Genomic DNA, 21,920 nt, shown 5'->3' on the forward strand with positions numbered 1-21,920 from the left:
TAGCTCACACTTGTAGAAGTTGCTCTAGAATGCAGTGTACTAAAAGCTGAGCTGCTTTTCAGTAAGCTGACTGAAGACAACCGTTGATACAAGCGCAGTATAGATTTTCAGCTGAAAATCCATATGAAAGGACAGTATGCAGCATAAGACATATACTGGTATAAAAAGAAGAGATAATGTCCAAAAAAAAAATAAATCATCAAGTGGAATCAAAAGCTGACTGAAATTTTATGATGAGATTGCCAATGGGCAAAACAGTAAAACTGACAGAATAAACAGGAACACATTTTCCACTCCTTTTAGTTTTCCTACTGAAATTTTCCATAGGAAGATAATAGATGGGCTGAAAGCAAAAATTGTAAGACGGGAAGCATCCAGTAAGTAGAGAGTAAAAACGAAAACAAAACATGAATTTGGAAGTTCTGGGTTCAAACCCCATACTGCTCCCCATAGTCTGAGAAGGCTGTTTGAGGTACCAGAGCCTGTGGACAGAGATGCTCCTAACTTGGAGTATGGAGAAAGAGGTTCACTTTTATCCAAAGCCTGAAAAGCAGCAACTGAAGGAAAATGTGAGCCTAACGAGTATTTAATGTGGGCTAACTAGAAATGGTTGCTCTAGAATTGACTAGGAATCACAATAGCTGCAATTTTATGCTTTTTTTTTCCCTGTTCATTTAGACTGGACCCATACCACAGATTTTTAGAGAAAATTAACCTAACCAGACTCTGTACAATGGACACTGTCAGTCCTGTCAGACCTACCTGGTGAAGCAACCAGGTGCTTCAACTGGGTGTTTCAGTCCAGCATTCACCTAGTAAGTAAGATTCACACATGAATTCTGAAAGGGGAGATGATGACCATTATCAGCCTACTGCACAGACTCTGATGTGACTTCTTGTTGCTAGCATTGATAACAGTGAAAGGCTGGGGATTTATAGTCCTGAGAAATTACAGCCCAAGAATGACTGAGAGCACTAATCCATTAAATTGGGGGAGGAAAAAACAAAAACAAAAACAAACAAACAAAAAAAAACCCACAACAAAAAGAAAACAGCAATAGTGGCAAACTCCTATAAAATATACCTTCATATATTTAAATTTACTCCCACTCTTGCAGTCATGGGTCATTGCTTTTTTGTACAGCTTTATTAATTTTTTATTGATTTGGGTGCCTATCATATAAGCTCTAGAAATAAAAATTAATGATAAAATAAAAAAATAAACTAACCAGGAGAACTGTAAAAAAAAAAAATTCCAATTTCTTAAAGAGAGGACTTTTTGTTATTAAAACTGCAATTGACTAGATCCTTCATTCAAATGTCCTTTACATTAGGTACAAACCCTTAATGAACTGTCTGTTTTAAGGCACATTAGCTGCTTCTGCCAAACAGATCATGTCTTAACTAGTGCAACTTTAATTTTTTTACACAGAACATCCCATCGCCATTACCATTACGTTATAAACTGACTGCCTTCGGACATTATTAGCATTTAGTAGTCCTTCCAATTTATCCTTTCCTCACCTACCTACAAGAGCACCAAATGTACCTCCTTTGCTGGAAACAAATCATTCACAACCACAGAAGGCCTCCCTCTGTTTTCAACTCTAACAGCATTTGGTTGAAAGTCCTGAAGTTCAAGGCCCTGTCCCAAGGGCCCTAGACTAGACATACTTGGTTTTATTCCTTCCTAGGTGACCGCATTTTTTCCTTTCTCTCCACTTTCCTCTTTCAATCTCTCACTTTGTCACATCCTTCTCCCCCTACGCAGGGGGCGTTCCCCTTTTTTGTCTCTCAAGAGCTCATAGAAAACTTTCCAGTTGAGCATCTACCTCGTTTTGCCTAAAAACAGCATTTCTCAATCCTGCCTTCCATCTTGCCTTCTGTTTTCAAAACTGATCGTGCAGATGCACATGATGCTCCCACCCCTCCCAACTCTTTATTACTGCAGAGCTTTGCTAGTACCCAGTCACCCGCTGGGTCAGGGCCTTGTCTTGTGAATATTTTGGAAACAACCCCATTCCTTGCATCTTAACTACAATGCGACTTTTCAGCAGCATAATCTCTAGTAGTGGAAAATACACATGCAAAAATAGTTCTTGGTCTGAAAACTACAATTGCCATACAAGCTTCTAAATCATGCAAATGTGAGCATCTGTCAGGTTAATGGCTATTTCTAAATCTAACAGCTTGATAAAACAATTATTTAATTATATATTGCATAGGTTTTAGGAGAAACATTTACCTTCAATATTCTTTTTCTTAAGAATAGCTTATTTATGTATGTATACATACATCTGTATTGTACATAAATATACATACACATATATTAACTGTGTTCTTTATTCAAAGACAGTTAATTGTATTTGTTTATCCCTTGAGAGCATACATTCTCTTAAAGGATGTATTTTTTTCTATACCTACATTTCAGAAACACTTCACAATCCTGTTATAGAAACTCTGAGGCCAATGGTATGCACTAGCAGTTCACAATCCAAACAACCTGTTCAGCTTTGCCTACCACCGATTCCTTACAATGCTCACTGAGTGGAATTTTCTACAATGCTCACTGAGTGGAAAGTCATGTGGATGAAGGTCATAAACCATTTGAACATTGGAAGATTTTATAATTACTTGTGTAGAAGTCCAAGGAGTTCAGCTCTTAAACATGGCAAAACTTCATCAAGCTAAAAAATTAACATTATTGAGCTGTTCAATAATGCACAGCAATACTGTATACAATTTTCAAAGAGGTTTATGCAGGCTGACCATAAAACCGCAAAAGTTAGACAAAGACTATCAAGTAGATTAACATGGGATTTCTTTGGGTCATTAGTTGCCAGGACAACAACTTGATGTCTCTTATAGAGGCAGCACCTCGAGAAGCAGTACCCCAAGAGCTCCACTCTTCACTCTGGCCTGGAGGCATTCACTGAGTGTGGATTGAGGAAAGTGAGAACTGCACCAGGTATTGCCAAGATAATTTCTTTCAAATGCCTAATGTCTCCCATAAGTTTCCCATCCAAATAATTTTGAACACTAACCACATTTAACTGATTCTATCTGAAAGATTTAGAACACAGAACATGGCTGTAGGCCATGGTTAGAGGAAGACACTCTAAAAAAACACACATTACCATGGTGAAAGCATTTTCATTGCTTGGCGATTTCATCATCTACGGAACATTAATGAAATTATTAAATATTAAAATCCTTAAATATTAAAATCCTTTCTAAAAGCTATTATTGCCTCTTATTTGGGGAAAACCTTCAAGACGTGCCCCATGAAGATCCCAGTCTTCCGGTTTTGAAAACTGGCCACAAAGAATGCTATGTGTCATGAAATTTAATAGCTGAAGAACTATGGATAATGAATTAACAGAAAGGATGAGTATAAATAATGTGGCCTCATGAGTTCAGCAGCAGTTTCTATGACTGTGCCACAGAACAACAGTACTGAAGATAAACTATTAATAAAAAAATATTCAAGAGGTAGAGGTGTACAGGAAGCCCGAAGAAAACTGAGTTTAACTTAAAATACGTCTGAGTGTCAAAGCAACACTGCAGGCAATGGCATTCAGCTGCCCAGCATCAGAGGATAACAGAAAGAATAAGGCAGAGCACCATCTTCAGTGCCTTCATCACTGTGTGAGGAACACCAGTCTTTCATCTGGGAGGGATTGCACGACAGATTGACACAGCAGCAACCTACACCCCATCCAACTTCAGAGAACTGTTGTCATCTTCCTATAAAACTAAAAAACCTCTTAAAAACCTGTAAGACTTTCTCTTGAAACCTAAGATTATAGAAGCCATATTCTCAGGAAAATGCATATATCGATTTTAAAAAAAGCTTTTCCAACTGAAGATTTGAGGAAGAGAATATAGTTGAGAAGTGTCTATTTCACATATTTCTTGATTTAAGCAACCAGCTTAAGAGCTACTTTTCTGGGACACTGGGGAAAAAAAGTTCAAAAACTACATTAAAAAAAAGTACTTCCTCCTCAATAACCTCCAAAAGTTATTCAGGTTTCATTGTACTGAAAATGACATTTCCCCTTTCTACGGGTGTTCAAACCACTGAAGAAAACTTTAACAGCCCACACCATTTCTTTAATATGTTTGCATTGCACATCTATTTCATTAGCAAGATTGTTTTTTCTTTCCACAGACAGATTGTAGCTTTTATCGAAACAGTTTCAATCCCACGGTAACACAACACAGAGCAATTCTTTATGGTTTTATAGGCTTTCATGTCACTTCAAAAGTAGAGGAAAGAGTCAGAATAAAAATTTTACTGCAAACCAGACAAAGTGGCGACAGAACACAAAGGGCAAAGCCATAGAAAGGGACAGAGGATGAAGGGAATGTGAGCTCTGAGCAAGGAGGCAATTTCATGGCAGAAAATAAGTCACTATATTCAGTAGGTGACATACATTTAATTGAACTTTAAATTGAAGAGACTTCCCACAAAGTAGGCTAAAGAGGTCAGACACAGGAATGAACACTGATTTCTCCCTGAATACAGACAGCAAGTGCAATAAGGTAGGAGAGCAGACAAGCTTTCCCTAGGGAAGAACTGACTACTCTTAACCAAACACTTGGGTGAAGTTTCCTGCTACCACGCAATTTCGTGTCAGCTGAAAGTAGAACACAAAAAAGTCACTACAGACTACGACAACCTCAAGGTCTGCATCTCCCCTACAAAGTACAGGTTACCCATTACAGCCATAAGTAAAGGACATTAAAAGACAGTGATTCTGATCAGAGCAAAGAGAGAATGTGGACTGATTCCACCTCATCTCACAATAACTGTCAGGGACAGCAGCTGTAACTGCTGCCACAGGCCATCAGAGTCCACCCAAGAGTTTTACGGCTCTTCTCATCATTTGAATGCTAAAAGGGCACCAAAAACATATCTCTTCATACCTAAGGATGCATCAGCCTTTAAAGCTGCCAGAGCTGGCAGGAGCAGACTGCCTCTACACTGCAAAGACTGAGCTGTTTGTTTTGTATCAGTTGCAGGACCGGTGCCAATCCAAAGACACAGGCATGAGCTAACCTGCCTAAGGAATATAGGTACACATGAGATTTAACATACGTGTATTTACTACTTATTACTGAAGTTTAAAAGCTCTGAAGAATCATTAACACTGGAAACAATCCTTGCATTTATGCAAACCTTGTTTTCACAGGAATATAATTTTCAACCTATCCAAAAACCTCTTCTAGAAGTTTGTATTTTACTGGAGGTATTTCAAGGAAACTGCCTCAAGCCATCTCATTGAAAAATACTGGCATGCTCTTCTAGCATTTTTCATATGTATATATTTACACACATATATACATACGTGTGTGTGTACACACACATACACAATTCTTCAAGCTTTATTTCCATAAACAATTATTTGAAGTCTTCCACTTGAATACTTCATGAATTAAAGCATTCACGAACAGAACACACAGGATTTTTTTTTTTAGTAAAACAGGTATGAATTCAGAGCGTGAAAAGATCTGCATTACACAGTCAACATGCTTCAAACAGAAACATAAACTCAACCAGCAGACTCCAGTATTTGTCAGTATTTGTCCCGGCTATAACAGCTGTACAGCTAAGAGGGAAACTACTGCATGTTTGTCTTCCACAGATGTTCAGCTTTAGATTCATGTAACAGACTTGAAAAAGAAAATCCAATGTGCTAAAATAATCCTTCAAGCTCCCTCAGGGGTTTCTGATAATTTATGTGTTTATTTGCAGTCATTTCACAATGAATGACAGAAAAGAAAACGGCAAATGAAAAAGGATAGAGTTGAAAGACCAAAAGGTGACTTTCTTCTAAGGTGCACTGAATTGCTTCCTTTAGTTGGAATTGAAGCCCTTCACAATTAACATTATATTATATTAACATTTATCTCTTTCTGAGATAAAACCTTTTTTTATTCTCTTAACCATTTGCCTACTAGGAGGTACAAACAGACTTGGCACAACAGCTAGCATTTTCCACATGGGATGTGATCATGCAAAACAACACATTCCCTCTTGTTGTATCATGGGATCTGCCTTTGCTGTGCAGGTCACTGTACCAAACAGGAACAATCCCTTTACACATGAAAAGACAATTTTTACCTGATATAGCAATATCATGTTCAGGATGGCACAGTTTTCCAATAGTAACAGGATTAAACATGCAACTACTACACTAGTAAATTTTAACACAAGTGAAATATTCTGCCATAAGCTCCATAAGTGAAAATGGGCAAAGATGTCACTGACCTGGCAGTACTAACCAACTGAGAAATGGTGATGAATTTATAGAGTGATGAAGCCTTAAAAATGATAAATGGAATCCTGAGCTGCAGTGGCAAGGCTGGACATTGAGCATCACTGTAGAAGTTACAGGTTAAGTTCCCACACATAGTACCATACATAATCCTGATCACATCTTTTTAAGAAAATTAAGACTGAGGGAAATGAAAGGAAGGGTGATTAAGAGAATAAGAGGATCATGGATTCTTGCACCTCACTGAGTAAAAGCTCTGTACCACTTCTCAACATGTTTACAAGATACAAAACAAGAGCTTTCTAAAGTAAATAGTAACAACTCAGAGAAGAAAAAATGGCTGCATGTTTGCCTCAAAGAAGTTTAAACTGCTATTTATTATGGCAACTGCATTTATACAGCAATATTCCAGTGGCACAGGACAAGTAAAAATAGAAAACCCTACTATTTCGGATGGAGATCAATATGTTTACAAAAAGTAAGGATGTCTGTAAGGTATCTTAAATACTCTCTTAGAGTGTCTCAACTCATGGAAATATCAACCCGTTAAATACAATGGTGCTGTCAGTTTATTATCTGTACTGATTAACAGATGCCAAAAACTCTACTGAACATCTCTCATTGCTATGTATTTTTCCCCAGTGAACAAAATAGAATAATTATACCACAAAATACTTAAAAATTTTCTGAACACTGTTTAAAAATATAACAGAGCAACTCTTTATGAGTTTATCCTTGTACTAGTCATTAAAGCTACTCTTCCCATAAAACTGAAATACTTAAACCAGTAACTATTTTTATTACCTACCTACATAATCATTATGGATATGGCAAGGACAAAAAGTTACTTCATTTGTACAGGCTAGTATCTACCCTGCAGAGATAGACTTATTTTGACCAAACTGATTAATATAACTATGGATAAACAGAAACAACTAAATAAAAATCAACAAGGAAAGAACAAATCCCTTCCTCCACCAAGTCAGGGTATCACATTTTATTTCAAGCCTGAAAGAATACACAGTGTGCCTACATTGAAGGTAAGATGGATATAAAAACTAGTAAAAACATCAGCTAGTTTGTTTTTGTTGGCCACTTCACAGATTTATGACACAACCACCAAGTAAATCTTTTCAAAGGCCATTTCCAAGGAAAACAGTAGGTCTCCAAAAGACGTTTAGCTATGAAAAATTAACAATGAGGTTATTTACTAAAATTATGAGTTTAGTACTAAACTAAACATTCAAATTTGTAACAGCAAGGTTCTTTTAAATGAGATGAACAGGAAGCTCCTGCAGTTCTGGACTTTCCCTGCAGAAATGCTACTACTGAAGAATATTTTCAGACAAAAAAGTAGGTAGCACTAGGATTCAGAACTATGAAAAATTTGACTGCTCCTATTTAATCAATAACTAACATACTCTCAGGAACATATTTTAACATGATTGCTCTGAGGTACTCCGTTAGATTTTTCCCCCTCTCAACTAATGAAATTTTATCAGCATTTTATCAACAGCACACACAGCTAATGGAAATCCTATTCAGATCAATGTGGAAGCTTAAGTGCTTTCACATCCCTCAATGCACTAGCAAAACATGGGAAATAGGTGAATACTATAGAAGATAACTGGCATATTTAACAGGAACATTATAACACTCTAACACTGGATTCTCACATGGGGATGAGGGCCCTACAATCCTACATACTTCAAGACACAACAGTAATCACCAGTCTCCAGAAATACCTGGTAACAAACAAACTAAATGACAAATATTTAATGGTCTTTATGATTATTCATTGCTTAAAGTGGAATAAAAAGGCGATTGACTCGTAGTAGCTCTAATAGGTCAATCTCAAAGGCATGTCTGTTATTCCAATCTACCTTCTTCCAGCATTTCCCTCTCCTGCTTCTAGCGTTCGTAGAATCATAGAATTGTCAAGGCTGGGAGAGAGACCTTCGAGATCATCAAATCCAACCATCAACCCAACCTTGAGCAAATCAACTCTCCCAGCCAACTTAGTGCTGTCTGCAAATTTACTGAGGGTGCGCTCAATCCCCACATCCCGATCATCAATAAAGAGGTTAAACAGGACCGGTCCCAAAACCAAGCCCTGGGGAACACTGCCAGCAACCAGCTGCCAACTGGATTTAGCTCCATTCACCACAATTCTCTGGGCCCAGCACTCCAGCCAGTTTTTTACCCATCAAAGAGTCAGTCCACCCATTCAAGTTGCAAGCAGCCAGTTTTCCTAGGAGAAGCACAGCTAAAATAATAAAGCCTCTGATGTTCAAAGTATTTCTCCAGTGATGAGTTAGGAAGCTCAGGCTGGGCTGGGCTAGCTGATAAGCACATTGAAGAAACAAGACCAGGCTTAGCTCACTCAAGGCTCTCTGCCCCATTAAGACTACACATCTTTTATATCTGTCTCCCATGACAGAGTTGCCACCTTCAAGCACACATGCCAGCAGCACAGCACAGATAGCAACTTAAGAACAGAGACTGAAGTTAGGCTTATTCTTGGACTTACTAGAGTGGAGAAATCAAGGATTTGGAACAGGGGACATGAGCACAGATTTAATATGGCCAGGACAGAGGAATGCCCAGTGCATTCAGTACAGAACTCTTTCTTGAAAGTACAAACAAAAACCAATTTTTGCAAAGATGTAACAGACACACTCCAAAACTCTAAGCAAGCCTCAAGCATGAAATGCCACAAAAAAAATACATATACACGTACAGGACCCTCATGGAAACACTAAGACTACATTTCTCAAAATTACTACAGCCAAACACTAAGAAAAAATATTTTGTACCATTTGAAAACATTTTCTATTACAGTCAACTACCCTCAGTTAGGTGTGGTTATTTTCCCCTATCACATAACAAAAAAATAAATTACAAAAATTTTGAGCAGAAGAAAAGAAGAATCAAAAATACCAGCACCTGCTTTCATTCATTCTAGCAGGCCAGATTCATACCTATCAGATTACTTTAAAACAACAATTAAAGATATCAAAAAGCATATAACAAAACTGTTTCATTTGTTGAGTCAAGCATTTTACTAAAAGCTTAGTCATCAGCTACATTTGTTATAGCTAAATTCCCTGACTTCTGGAACCGAGACTCACTGCACTGCAGAAATTTTGCCCCAAATTGATAAAAAGTGACAGAAAAAGTCACAGTGTTTTATCTTGATCAACAATAGGAAGTTGTGCAATTCTAGAAGGATAAGAGCTGGTCCATAAGACGGGCTCTTTCCATGATGAAATTATTATGATAATAGGTGTTCTACTGCCTGTAGCCAGAAAGAAAAAGCTTTCAAGAAAAGCCAAAAAAACCTGTTAAATTGAAGCCAAAATATGCCTATATACAGAACAGAAGGACACAGATGTAACTACAAAGAGAAATTAAAAACAAACTGAAAGCTAAATTAAGCTGTATAGTAGAGGGACTGCAATAAGCACCTAGAAGCACAGCTTATGCTCCAGAGGACCTTCACTGATGCCATTGGAAGCTTGGTTATCAACTAGGCACAAGCTTTAAATACATGCCTATGTAGGTACACACGTACATTTTCATGCACACAGATTTACAGTGTATGCCTCACATAGTAGTTAAGGCCACATATATTTCCACTGTAGTTAGGCCATGTATATCACTAAAGAAATGCTGCATTTCTTCAATGCACCTGTTTCCACACCATGAGGTGCTCATTCACACATGCTGCCTCACAAACCAGCACCTCCCTTATGCCAGCAAATGCAAAGGCAAAAGAGTGACCTGGACAGGCTGGAGAGATGAGCTGAATCCAATGGTATGATGTTCAACAAGGCCAAGTGCCAGGTCCTGCACTTTGGCCACAACAACCCCCTGCAGTGCTACAGACTGGGCACAGAGTGGCTGGAGAGCAGCCAGGCAGGAAGGGACCTGGGAGTTTGGATTGACAGGAAGCTGAACATGAGCCAGAGTGTGCCCAGGTGGCCAAGAAGGCCAATGGATCCTGGCCTGGATCAGGAACAGTGTGGCAGCAGGAGCAGGGAAGTGATTCTTGCCCTGGACTCAGCGCTGGTGAGGCCACACCTGGAGTGCTGTGTCCAGTTCTGGGCCCTCAGCTCAGGAAGGACATTGAGGGGCTGGAGCAGGTCCAGAGAAGAGCAAGAAGGCTGGGGAAGGGACTCAAGCACAAGTCCTGTGAGGAGAGGCTGAGGGAGCTGGGGCTGTTCAGAGGAGGCTCAGGGGAGACCTCATCACTCTCTACAACTCCCTGACAGGAGGGTGTAGCCAGGTGGGGGTCAGGCTCTTCTCCCAGGAACCAGCAGTAGGACAAGAGGGCTCGGTCTTAAACTGTGCCAGGGGAGGTTTAGGTTAGACATTGGGAAGAAATTTTTTACAGAGAGAGTGATCATACACTGGAATGGGCTGCCCAGGGAGGTGGTGGAGTCACCATCCCTGGAGGTGTTTAACAAGAGACTGGATGTGCCTTCAGTGCCATGGTCTAGTAGGCAAAGCAGTGTTAGGTCACAGGTTGGACTTGATGATCTCAGAGGTCTTTTCCAACCTAGTTGATTCTGTCAAAAGCACTGCATTAAAAAAAAAAAAAGCTAACATCTTTCCCTTCCTAGGTTCATTTTAAAACTAAATCATAAAACAGCATTCAAGAAGCCTATATCAGTTACCAGGCTCCTTATCCTCCTCCAGAATTTCCTAAAATTATACCTCTAGTACAAGATGTTCTTTATTTTCTGAAGTATATGAATGCTTTAAAAGAATTCTTACAGGCAGGCCAAAAATCTTTCCTTAGTGTAATACTCAGAAGCCAAAAATATTGCAGCCGGGGTGGAACTACACATTTACTTGCTGCCCAGTTCTAAATATGTACTAGAAAGTGACCAACCTGTGCACTCATCTTGAGCTTAAATCAGTATCCAGCACTGATTTAGATAGAATAAATCCCTCCAAGCATAGCAGGTCTTGCTACACTTTTAATAATATATGTATTCTTTGAGTATTTCATGTTATGCAATGCAATGCAATAACTAAATACAAGCATACTGCAGAGAATATGTTACAGCATCATATACTTATGGATTAATACATTCCTTCTCACATAAGAACTGAAAAGAGCTGGAAACCACTTTGGTAATGAGAACCACGGAATAAATAAATTATGAAGACCTAAAATGACCCAGTTACACTTCATACCTATCTGCGTACTTGAAGAAAACTCCCAAGAAAGATACAAACTGGAAGAGTAGTTTGAAAGCTTATTCTGTTAAAAAAAGACACATCCTATTTTTGAAACTTAATGAAATACTGTAATATTTCATTAGGTTTCAAAAGTACATATAATTAGTGCTTATTTCAAATAATTACCCGAACTTTCCCTGTTTACAACTTCCAGCTTCTCTCTTTGTGATCATTTTTTGTTTCAGTGGAAGTGTGTCTTTTGATGTCAAGAGATATGATGTTGGAAAGCAAAAGTCAGGAAAAAGTTATCTGTGGGAGATTTTTTTAAGTCAGGATGAGAAGACATACAAAGAACAGCCCAGAACCAGTGAGAGAATCCATCTGCACTGGGATTTGAAGGTAGTAGAACACAACTTGTGGACTATTAGTGTCTTTGAGAAGACTAAACACAGTTTGAGTAACTCTCCACTATTTAATTTACCTGGTAATCTGCAACAAACCCTCCATCTTCGGAAAGGTTCAAGTAGAACAGTTAAACAAAACTGTTATTCAAAGCATGATCAATAACCACAATCAGATTTGTACATGTGAAAGGGAAACTTATTTCAGAATACACAAGAAAGAAGAAATTTTGAAAATATAGATAATTCTGGAAATATCTATAGGAACTATTGCTTCCCATGTTGTTTCATTTACTTGATTCTAAGGCAAAGTACAGAAAACTATTTTGGGTTAAAAGGTAAACATCAGGGTTTCATTGTGCTTTGTTTCATTAATTCCCTTAAAGCACCAACTCCTCTGTTGACCCTAAAGCAGAGAAGTTCTTCATCTGTTACTTTCTGTTTAAAAAGCAAGCTTATTCCTTGTATAATAATAAGGTACTGATGACTGATGATGTGATGGGTTTAAATTAGATGACTCTTACAATAGTTGTGCCACAACTGCATCGGCTCATGACAAACACTACTTTTAAACACACTTGAACACCTAGACTTCTGCACTAGACATCTGTGGAAGTACCACCTGGATATATTCAATTCCATAAAAGTCTTGAGGAAACACTTCCAATAAACTGAAAGCAAACTTGAGGGAAAAAAAGTCCAACATGGTTAGCTTTAAATATTCAGGGAAGTTGAGAGATGGTTCAGGATACCCATATGCAGAACTAAAGACACATTTTTAATCATTTAAGAACTTTTTCTTTTGCTTGTCTGTGGGATCCTTTGGTAAGTCAAACAACAGCTTATTCTTAAGGAGGAAAACCTTTGAAATACTTGCTTTAAGAATATACAAACACTTGCAACTAACTAGAAAGCTGTTAGCTAGCCTGCATAGTCCTGCACATAAATAGCTGCTGGCATCTTAGATGAAAACACATTAGAAGGAAGGTGTAGCCATGCATTCTTCATCATGGACATGAAAACACACCCACAGAGTCTTTGCACCTTGGTAACTCAGCACCAGGTGTCAGAATTACACAGCTGTCAAACTCCATAAAGGTACTAGCAGTATTTCCTCTTAAGGCAGAGCAGAAAACACAGGACACACAACCTGAAACCGAGCCAGAAACCTAAGAGAAGCTAGCACTCAACCAGACTGAGAAACAGCCCCCTTAGCTCTTGGTTCGACAGATCAAATGCCACCATACAGGGGACCATAGCCACGGGCTTGTGTGTTCTGCTGCACATTTCTATAGTAGATATGGGAACAGTATCCTTCACAATAAAGACCCCTAAAAAACATATCTCCAACTCCTGCCACTGTGCTGAGCCCCGTGAGGAAAGACAACTCAATAACATGTAAGTACCAGGGACAATTCTGTTTTCTCGCCACGGACTTCCTCAACTCCCAGTCAAGCTGACCATGGAAGAATCAAGGGGCAAGCAGACAGGGAGTCCCCAGGGTACCTGAACCCAAGGGAGGCAGTGACCACAGGCAGTGTCCCCAGATTCTCCAGGTAAATGAGTAAATGAACCACAGGAGGTTACTTACAAAGCCAGAGAAAGAGCAGGGCAAGAGTAATGACACAATTTAGCACCATGGTTACCGTAGTAGGATATGCATGATTTGCATTTATTCATTATAATGTACACACAGAAACACTACACTACAATACTATGAAAATACAGTTTGCTTTGCTGAGCAGGTGAGAATCACAAGTTTTATAAGTACATTTAACGTTACTGTAATCAGACAGATATTAATAGCAAACAGTTAAGACAGCACACAAAAAATCCTGTATCAATAATTGGCCATTTATGCAAATAGTTCTGAAGCCTCTGGATTCATCTGGTTCCTCTGCATGTACCCTCAGAGCTGCCTGCTACAGGGCTCCACTCCTCCATACATTTTTATCATAGGATCACTTTTAGTTCAGTCTATGTTTTTGGCTTTTTTTAGTTATGGCTGCATTTATGTAACTACCTAATGAAGCTGCCCAAACTCAACAGCTTAAGTGTGGGTGGGTACTGCTGCTTCAAGACTGATCAGTCCAGCACCCAAATGAGCAAAATACCATCTTAACATCATCAAAGGCACATGTATCTCTAATTCTTGTTTTTCACCAAAAAACAGCATTGAACTCTAAGCTTAGTTGTGATCCACTAACAACATCATCAAAGCGAGAGATAAAGCCTCAAATGAAAAATGAGATGGCATCGGGAAGAAAAACTTAAATTAAAAGGGAAAATACAAAGTATTTTTAGAGCAAGATAGAAGACGGCTTACAAAGGTTCCAGAACCTCCAGAGACTGTCAAAATACCAATGTAAAGGAAATTCTTTTGAGCATGCAGCCTGATCCAAAGAGGCATTTTCCCAAGATATTTACTGTAATATTTACTGTAACTACCAGGAATCAAAAACAAATAGAATATTAGAGAGCTATTTTATTTAAAAATGTTACAGTAATGAGACTGTATTCTACCGTTGTCATAGAACTTCGGCAAGGGAAAAAAGAAACAATGGGAAAAGTAGATATATCAATAACATGGACTGCTTGTAGTACAAAGTACCTTTTTTCTTTCAACATCAACGTACACATTACCTAAAGATCAAAAGTATATGGGGTATTTTGCATAAATGTAGTTTTTAAGTTTAAAATGAATGTACCTCACTTTGAACTTGATAATCCTTATGGATTCCTTCTAACTTGAGATAGTCTGTGCTATTTTCTCCCACAAAAAGGGAAAAAAGGCCACAAAAGGAAAAACTTTACAAACATTTATTTCGATAAATTATACAAATACACCGATGAATGGTGTTTAGATATTTTGCTGCATTTGTCATTTTTCATTTTCTAAAAAAAAAAAAACAAAAACCAAACCACATTCTCTGATACTGTTAACACCCTGACAATGTTTGAGTTCTGCTTCAATTGTTATGGCCCATCTTCGCGAACGAAGATTTGGGGAAAGGTCTTTTACCTTTCCAGCCTGCGCAATGGATTTTTTTAGGTGAGACACAGCCTGCGCTGAACTGAGCCCACCCTTTAATCCTAAGGTTCATCTGACGGGGCCAAGCAAGCTTGGACAATGGCAGTGAGGTCCTCAGGACGTAGGTTTGTTTAGAGTGACCTTCTCATAGATGGATGGCCTCACAGGGCTAACGAGCTACCATCTGCCCGGGGGACTTGGGATTCGAACCCGTGGTCGCAGCAGTGAGAGTCCTGCATGCTAACCACTAGGCCACCAGGGGTCCCCGCTTCAATTGTTATAGCCAGTTAATTCATACACAGCATTTTATTTTGTCCTTTTCTGGAACTATGCTATTGGATCTGTTAGAAACTTACTTTAAAAATTACAAAATGGCCTTCTGAAACCAGAAATATAATTTAAAAAAAAAAAAGAAAAAAGAGAGGAAGAAATAAAGCAATCAGCCCTTTATTCCAAATGATCCTCTACAGTCAAATCCCTGCTGAAAAGCTAAGTGAGGAACAACACAGCATCTCGGGTTTTTAACTACATTTTTGTTTCAAAAAAATCGGAACACATATGAGTCACTAAAATCAATCTAATTTCTTCATTCCTTTAAAAGGAAACTATTTCAAGGCTTCAAAATTAGTGGAAGAAAGTGATAGCTTGAAATATGGATTCTCAAAGTACAAAAGCAAAAGGCCTTTTTTAATCTCTACAGTTACTGATTTGGGGAAGCAGACAATGCTAAAACCTTACAAAAACTAACAGACTTTTTACAGAGATATTTTAAACAAATTTGTCAGGTTTATTATACCTTAATCATGGTAGCATCACCAAAACTGGAGGATAAATCAACACATAATTGAAAAAATATACCAGAACAAGGGTTTATCTTCTGTAGAAAGAAAATGATGCATCCAAAATACAATCCTTCATCACGAACCAGGGAAATGGACAAGATTTACGCTACAGTTCAGCTGTTGCTTCGAGCCAATATGAATGTAAGCTGCTGCCAAGGGGGTAGTTTGACACTCTCCTAGCCCTTCATTCCTGGCTTACTGTGACCACCTCTTCTTCTGATGCTCACACTCAGCAAGGGTTTGCCCTGAGCACTGATTCAGAGGAAAGAAATGCTTTTGTTCAGGTTCACATTTCAAGCAGAGCCCACCCCTGCTCCAGCTCACCACGAGGCTGCACAAGTCCTGCAGAACCTGACAACAACCAAGAGGAGGTAGCAGCCCGAGGGCAGGTCTTTCCGACCTCCGTTCCTCACAAGTGCTCTAAAAACCCTGTTATTAGATTCACTCTCTCAACAATTGAACAACAAATTCTTTATTTAGAGTGGAGACAGAGAGAGGCTCATCACTGCAGCCATGAGTCATTTGGTATGTGGGAGACCCAACCTTTAGACCTGACTTCAAATCTGGCAGAACTAGAATTAAACTCTAGAAAGTCCCAAATATAAGAGTCGCTCATCATAGGCTCATATACATCTTCTTTTCTTATTCATTCTTACAACAACAAAAAAAACTTGCCAAGGAAAAAATAAAGTAGAAGTTGTGACACTCTCCTTGCCAGCAAGCATATTATGCATATAAGCTACCATATGCTTACTTGCTGACCCTAAGTGGCAGCAGAATAAACTCTGACAGGCAGCCAGTCTCGACTACAACAGTTGAGCCACCCAGAAAAGATCAAGCATTTCAGGTTTTCTCTTTAACTCTGATTTATTTCACCCTCACCGAAAAGAGACTTTCTGATCCAGTTCTTAGAAAAGAAATCTAGTAAAAAGTGAGGCAACAGTGATTCAACTCTTCTGGAGATGAAAAGCTTCTATGAATTTTAATGAAATTGTTTCCAGTTGATATAGTCTTCAGCAACACATACGAAATACAAATTATACTTCTCACCAAAATCAACTAAGTTCATAATAATCTCGCAGCTCAGCAGGCCTCAGTTTAATACTTACAATACAACAAGAGGACTTCAGGACGAAAGTCCAACACATGCATCTGAGCACACAAAGAGTGTTTCTGATCTAACATAGGAATGAAAAAGCACACAGTAACAGTTTCAGTGCCCTAGCCAAAAAAAAAAAAAATCACCCAAAGCACAAATCCAGCTTCTCTCTCCGGACACCCTATTTTCCTCCTTCCTTTTCATATAGATTTAACATTGGGATAACATCCTAAGCAGCTTTGTCTTAATCATCTACGTTTTCTGGAGCAGTTTCTGTACTGGCAACAGAGTCAAAGATTCTTCAGAATCATACAGAAATACTGGTCTGAAACGAGTAGGTGCTATTGCAATGCCCAACACATTTTCTTCTTCAATTCTTTGTTACATACACCTAGGTCCTTCAAGAGCAACTGACAGACAGGACTGGTGCCACTCTACTCCAGATCCCATAAAAGCATGGGGTTTTTTCAAAAAGTTTGTTTTCAGGCCCCAATCCTACCACAAAAATCTGAGCTTCTGGGTAGTCATATCAATCAGTCTCCAAAACTGTATTTTTTTTTGCTCCATCCCCCTTAAGCTCAGTACCGGCTGCCAACAATTCCTGACATTCAACATCAAAAGAAATTATAACCATGGTGATAACGCTATCTATTATCAGTTTTCTTCCCTTCTCCAGACTTCTCCCCAGGAAGACAAACTAGAAAAACAAAACCAAAACCCCCTTCCAAGATACGACTGTCAAGGCAGAATCATAATTCTGCCAACCGATACAGATCAGCAGGCATCACATGCCCGTGAGGACTGGAAAACAGCTTTGTACAGACACAGCCCAAACACATCTGAGTGTAAGATTAAGCTGCCAATGTAGCATGCGGTCTGGATGTCTGATTAAGGACCTACATCGATTTCCATCAGCACCATAAATGCCTTCCCTGCTCTACCAGTGCAATGGGTGTATTATTTCACATTGGCATTTACAACGCATATCGAAATGGTCTCTAAAAACACCCTTCCATTCTAAAGTAAAGGAGAAGATTTCCCCCACTTCAGATTTCTACCTAATTGATACTAACTATGCAGTATTTACTTTCGTTCACCTGTTTACATACATTGTAGCCTACCAAACCCATTTTTAAATGGCCACCTTTCCCTGGGACATTGAGAAAAACACTAATCCACAAAATTAATTATTTTTCCTGTCTTTTCATCATCAAATAGCACATAACCTCTTACTGTGACCCATTCAAATGATTTTTCTTGCTTAATGAGGGAGTGCTACGAGGGCAAGCATATATTAATATTAAAGAACTGGTCAAAATAACTAAAATCAGATTCATCATATTAGCTATAACCCTTTACACCTTCTGGCAGCTGTATGCTTAGTCTATTTTTATCTACAAAGATAGTCTTGCCAATAATCACAGTATTTTCAGAGAAACAGGCCTGAATTTTAGTTATGGCATTGCAAATAAACTTTTTGGGTACTGCAACACACTGTTATGACTTCAGAAAATGCTACTACTGAATGAAGTAATCTGTTCCTAAAATTACTTCAGCACAGGAAAAATTGTTATACTGCATATGTCCTTAATACATTTCAACACTGTTTTACATTAGAAAAAACACAATTCAAGTTGTATCATAGACACAGGCAGTGTAACGAATTTTATTCCTGCACAAAAAAACCCCAACCAAACAACCCCTATTTCTACTTCTGCCAATAACGAACTCCATTACAATACATCTGAGTAATTAAGACATATTTTAAGAGATTGTGACGCTGAACAAACAGATATGCCACGCGCTTATCCAAACCCAAGTTCTCAGAAAGATCCAACCTAAACAACATTCATCAAAAACAGCAGCTCCCTGTCAAGGATTATATGTAGAAACTCTCAAGGTAATGCTCTAGCAACTTACAGCATACCAATGCTTAAACATGACTGCAACAAGTGTCACCAATGAAAACAGAAAGACACAAGTAGAAATAAACATGCTTACGGCAACACGCTGTGAATATTTTCCTCTCTTTTTTCCTTACAGCCCGCAGTTCACACTCCGCTGCATGCATTAAAACTTAATTATGGTGGAAAGAGATTGTGGATACAGCCACTTACATCGTAAGGCATAAAACTCTGTCAACAAACAGCATATTGCAATTTCCACCACCACTTACCTCGTATGACCAAACGCACTGAGTTCCTCCAAACCTCCGGACACACCTGCCCACCTCCACGTCCTCGTGGGTAGTGTACATTTCTCGAAGGCATTCACCTATATGTGGCACCATCCTCCTGAGAACCTCCCGACTGAAGATCATTCCTGGCCCTCCCATGCAGAAGTTCTCCCCAGGCTCCAGCCCAAGTTTTCCGAGTTCTTCAATATTACCCAGACCAGTCTGTCCCAAATACAGAGGTTTACTGCTGTTCAGTGAGCGAAGAAACTCCTCCAATTTTTCACCTGAAAAAAAATTACTGTTATTTCTCTGACTTCTCTGCCAGCCACCTCTTTTCCTGTAGTTCAAGCTTTTACAAAAATATAATAGGCACCTGAGACTGTCACAGGAAATCTCTTCTAAAGCAGAATCCTACACCTAACTGAAAATATCCTTGGACAAGTTTACCTTTTTTGTTTGTTTGTTTGTTTGTTTGAACATTACAATGACATTTTCCTTCAGCCAAAAGTCAGAACACAATCAAAATTAAATTTAACCATTAAAGTTTGCTTTGTTCAACCAATACTGATGGAAAGCACTCGCTAGTTTAAAACTCTCTCCAAAGTCAGACAATTTGGACAATATGGTTCCAGGTTGCTTCCAATCTGCTTCCAGGGAACCAGAGCAAACTTAAATTAACCAAGCAAAACACATTTAATTACAGACTAATTGAAGGGAAAAAAATAAAGCTCAGGTCCCTTTCGAATTATTTCCAGTGCTACAATGTTTACACTCTTTTCCTTCAAACTCCTTATCTAGTTCTTTTAAAAAATTCTGATTTCATGTTTACTTGAAACGGAAAGTTTCTGGATAGGTTTAACTCGGTACTGTGTAACCAGCTGAAGTCGGGTTCATTATAACTTCGAAATGAGCCAAAGAAAACACTGACAACTTTACATCTGCAACTGAATATACATACGTATATATAAGTGTATATGTGCCAATATTTGACAGGCGACTGATAGCTGACGAGCGAGTATATTAAGTGACTCAAAACCAAAAGACAAACTGGGAAGGGTATATGTACCTTCAGTGAACTTAAAACAGTGTAAGCAACCAAGCTCACAACCTGGGTTTATTTACGCTTACAACTCCAGCTTCTCTCTCCTGAGCGCGGGACGCGACAGGAATAACGGCACAGCAACAGGCGCAGATCAAAAGGAAGCTGCGGAGCATCACGTCCTGACGGTGCTATGGGACTCGCACGGGAGCAGGGATGGTACTGTCCGGGGACACGCGCTGAACACCAGCTTCACCCGCGGCAGCTGCGTTCGCGCAGCCCAGGGTCGGGGCAAGCGGGTGACAGCAGCATCGCTCCCGAGGAGTCCCGCACGGACTCCGCCGGGGGAGCCGGGACCAAGAGACAGACACCTTGCAATCGGGCGGCGACGGCAGCGAGCGCGGGGGCCGCAGCACCGGGACCCCACGCCCACCCAAGGGACCGCTCACCGTGCCCGGCGCGGTACAACCCGCAGCCTCAGCTCTCCAACGCGTCGCGGCCCCCGCATGTCGGGATTCCCTCGGGGACCGCAGCGATGGGGCGGCTCTCCGTGGCCCGCACGGCGGGACTGGAAGCAAACGCCGCCGGGGCGGGGGCAGGTCGAGATACCCCATGCGCTCCCCATCCCAGACGAGAAGCGACTCTCCCCTCCACCCAACATGGGACCCCGCCGCGCTCCCAGACACCGCTCCCTGCTTCCCTGCCTCCCGCCGGCGGGGCGCGCCCCGGTCACCTTTAATGTAGACGTCGTCGTCCGCCCGCATGAACCACTCGTACTTGTCCAGGTAGTGGTCGTGCATGTACTTGATCATCATGAAGGACTTCTTCTGCGGCGGGTAAGAGTCGTCCACGCCGGGCAGGGCGACGACAGGCAGCGGGGGCAGCCCGGGGGGCGCGGCGGAGCCCTGGCTGGAGAAGAACTCCACGCGGCCCGGCACCGAGGGCGCCCACGTCCGCTGCGCCGCCACCGCCCGGCTGCCCAGGTACTTCTGGGCCGTCATCACCCCCACGTAGAGGAAGTTGCGGGGCTTGGCGCAGCCCGGGGCACCCCCCCAGTCCCCGCTCCCGTTGTGGCTCCCGCCGCCAGGCCGGCCGCTCCGCTTCTCGCCGCCTTCCTCCTCCTCCTCCGGCTCCCCTTCCCCGCCAGCGGCGGGGCTGGACACCGTGCCCTCCGCCGCCGCTGGCGGCAGCTCCCAGGGGCTGCTCCTGAAACTCGTGCCGCCCAGCACCGCCGCTGCCTCCGGCGGCGCCTGCTGCCCGCCCGCCGCCGCGCCCCGCGCTGCCCCCGGCCCCGCCGCGCGGCCGTAGTAGGAGCAGAGACTGGCGCCGCGCCGCTTCTTCTCGCTGAGCTCGGCCACTCGCGGGGCGATGAGCCAGGAAGCGGCGGTGAAGCCCAACACCAGCCCCAGCACCACGCTCAGCCAGGGTCTCCGGGACCGCGCTGCCATGTCGCGGGCGGGGCGGCTCCCGGAGCGCCGCTACCGCCGCCGGCGTCCCGGCTTGGAGGCGACCCCCGTCCCGCGGCGGCCCCAGGCGCGGCGCCTCCTGCCGCGGCTCCCTGCCCTGCCCCGCCGCGGCGGCCCCGGAGCGGCTGCGCTGCTCCCGAGTCAAACTTCTCCGGGCGGCGGAGCGCGAGCGGCGGCGGCGCCTCCGCTCCGCTGGCACCTCGCCCCCGCGGCGCCTGGTCCCTCCCCGCCCCTCCCACGGCTCGGCCCCCGCCGCACGGCTCCCCGGCCCACGCTCCGCGCCCGCCGCCTTCCTCCGCGGCTGCCGAGCGCCTCACCCCGGAGGGCGCCGCCGGTGCCCGAGCCGCGCCGGGGAAGTGGCGGCCGCCGCCGCCGCTCCGGAAGGAAACGATTTT

General features: G+C 41.6%; 1 protein-coding gene across 1 annotated transcript in view; it reads right to left on the bottom strand.

The window, feature by feature from the left end:
- Window positions 1-21,652, bottom strand: part of CHSY3 (chondroitin sulfate synthase 3) — a 142,947-nt gene extending 121,295 nt beyond the window's left edge. The window contains exons 1-2 of the mRNA XM_027671019.1: window positions 20,793-21,652; window positions 19,021-19,304 (exon numbers count right to left, since the gene is read on the bottom strand). Of these exons, the coding sequence (XP_027526820.1) occupies window positions 19,021-19,304; window positions 20,793-21,507 (999 nt within the window). The 5' untranslated portion in view covers window positions 21,508-21,652. The remainder of the gene's footprint in view (window positions 1-19,020; window positions 19,305-20,792) is intronic.
- Window positions 21,653-21,920: the final 268 nt, after the last annotated feature.

The sequence above is a fragment of the Neopelma chrysocephalum genome, unplaced genomic scaffold, assembly GCF_003984885.1.
Source record: "Neopelma chrysocephalum unplaced genomic scaffold, ASM398488v2 Primary Assembly neopelma1_97017, whole genome shotgun sequence".
NCBI lineage: Eukaryota > Metazoa > Chordata > Aves > Passeriformes > Pipridae > Neopelma > Neopelma chrysocephalum.